Source organism: Etheostoma cragini, unplaced genomic scaffold (genome assembly GCF_013103735.1).
Source record: "Etheostoma cragini isolate CJK2018 unplaced genomic scaffold, CSU_Ecrag_1.0 ScbMSFa_3036, whole genome shotgun sequence".
Classification (NCBI taxonomy): domain Eukaryota; kingdom Metazoa; phylum Chordata; class Actinopteri; order Perciformes; family Percidae; genus Etheostoma; species Etheostoma cragini.
In genome coordinates, this window is record NW_023267262.1 from 1 (window position 1) to 1382 (window position 1382).

General features: G+C 55.6%; 1 protein-coding gene across 1 annotated transcript; it reads left to right on the forward strand.

Moving 5' to 3' along the window:
* Positions 1-361: 361 nt before the first annotated feature.
* On the forward strand, positions 362-1321 carry LOC117940672 (transient receptor potential cation channel subfamily M member 3-like; the record flags this gene model as incomplete). Its single annotated transcript, XM_034865873.1, has 2 exons — positions 362-551; positions 1108-1321. Coding segments are annotated over 2 exons (404 nt in total), but the record flags the coding sequence as incomplete, so codon positions are not given.
* Between the last annotated feature and the right edge of the window lie 61 nt (positions 1322-1382).

Here is a 1382-nt window from a genome sequence, read left to right on the forward strand (position 1 = left end):
CTAACCTCTGTCCTCTGTCTCTCTAACCTCTGTCCTCTGTCTCTCTAACCTCTGTCCTCTGTCTCTCTAACCTCCGTCCTCTGTCTCTCTAACCTCCGTCCTCTCTCTCTCTAACTTCTGTCCTCTGTCTCTCTAACCTCTGTCCTCTGTCTCTCTAACCTCCGTCCCCGTCCTCTGTCTGGGGGGGGGGCACAGTTCCAGAGACTACAACTAAACTAAACTACACACACACAGTACTTAAAATAGTAAGAAAGAAAAATACTAAATAATACTACACAGTTATCTGTGTATCAAAGGTATTTTAATTAATCATGACCCAGTAAAGAAGCAGAGCTCCCGGTGCTGTCCTGTGATTGGTCAGGTGCTGCTGTGGACGGCTGCTGGGGGAGCACTCCTGGACACACTTCCTGCCCCCCGTCTCCCTACATCCTGGTCCCGGAGCGGAGCTGGAGGACCACTGGTCCATGGAGCGTCACACCAAAGCCAGTCCCACCAACGCCTACGGGACCGTCGACTTTCAGGACACCGCCACCCGAGTCTGCCGGGCCAAGGTCTGTAGGGGGGGTCTGTAGGGGGGGTCTCCAGAGGCTGGTTTAGGACGTAGGAGACGTCTCCTGTTCTACAGCCAATGGAGACGTCAGCTGGTGGCCTGTCTGTCCCTTACAGTTAGATGTGTCCTCTGTCGAGTATGTCCTAACGGCTGTGTCCCATGTCCAGTATGTCCTAACAGTTGGCTGTGTCCCCTGTCCAGTATGTCCTAACAGTTGGATGTGTCCCCTGTCCAGTATGTCCTAACGGCTGTGTCCCCTGTCCAGTATGTCTTAATGGTTGGCTGTGTCCCCTGTCCAGTATGTCCTAACGGCTGTGTCCCATGTCCGGTATGTCTTAACAGTTGGGGATGTGTCCCCTGTCCAGTATGTCCTAACAGTTGGCTGTGTCCCCTCTCCAGTATCTCCTAACGGCTGTGTCCCCTGTCCAGTATCTCCTAACGGCTGTGTCCCCTGTCCAGTATGTCCTAACGGCTGGCTGTGTCCCCTGTCCAGTATGTCCTAACGGCTGTGTCCCCTGTCCAGTATGTCCTAACGGCTGGCTGTGTCCCCTGTCCAGTATGTCCGTCTGGCGGTGGACTCCAAGCCCGAGGCGCTGCTGCAGCTGATGCTGCGGGAGTGGACGATGGAGCGTCCCAAGCTGCTGCTGTCCGTCCAGGGCGGAGGGGACAACTTCCCGCTGCCGCCGAAGGTGAAGCAGGCGTTCAGCAGAGGACTGGTCACAGCGGCGCTGAGCACCGGGGCCTGGATCCTCACAGACGGTATCAACACAGGTAACACACACACACACACACACACACACACACACACACACACACACACACACACACACAC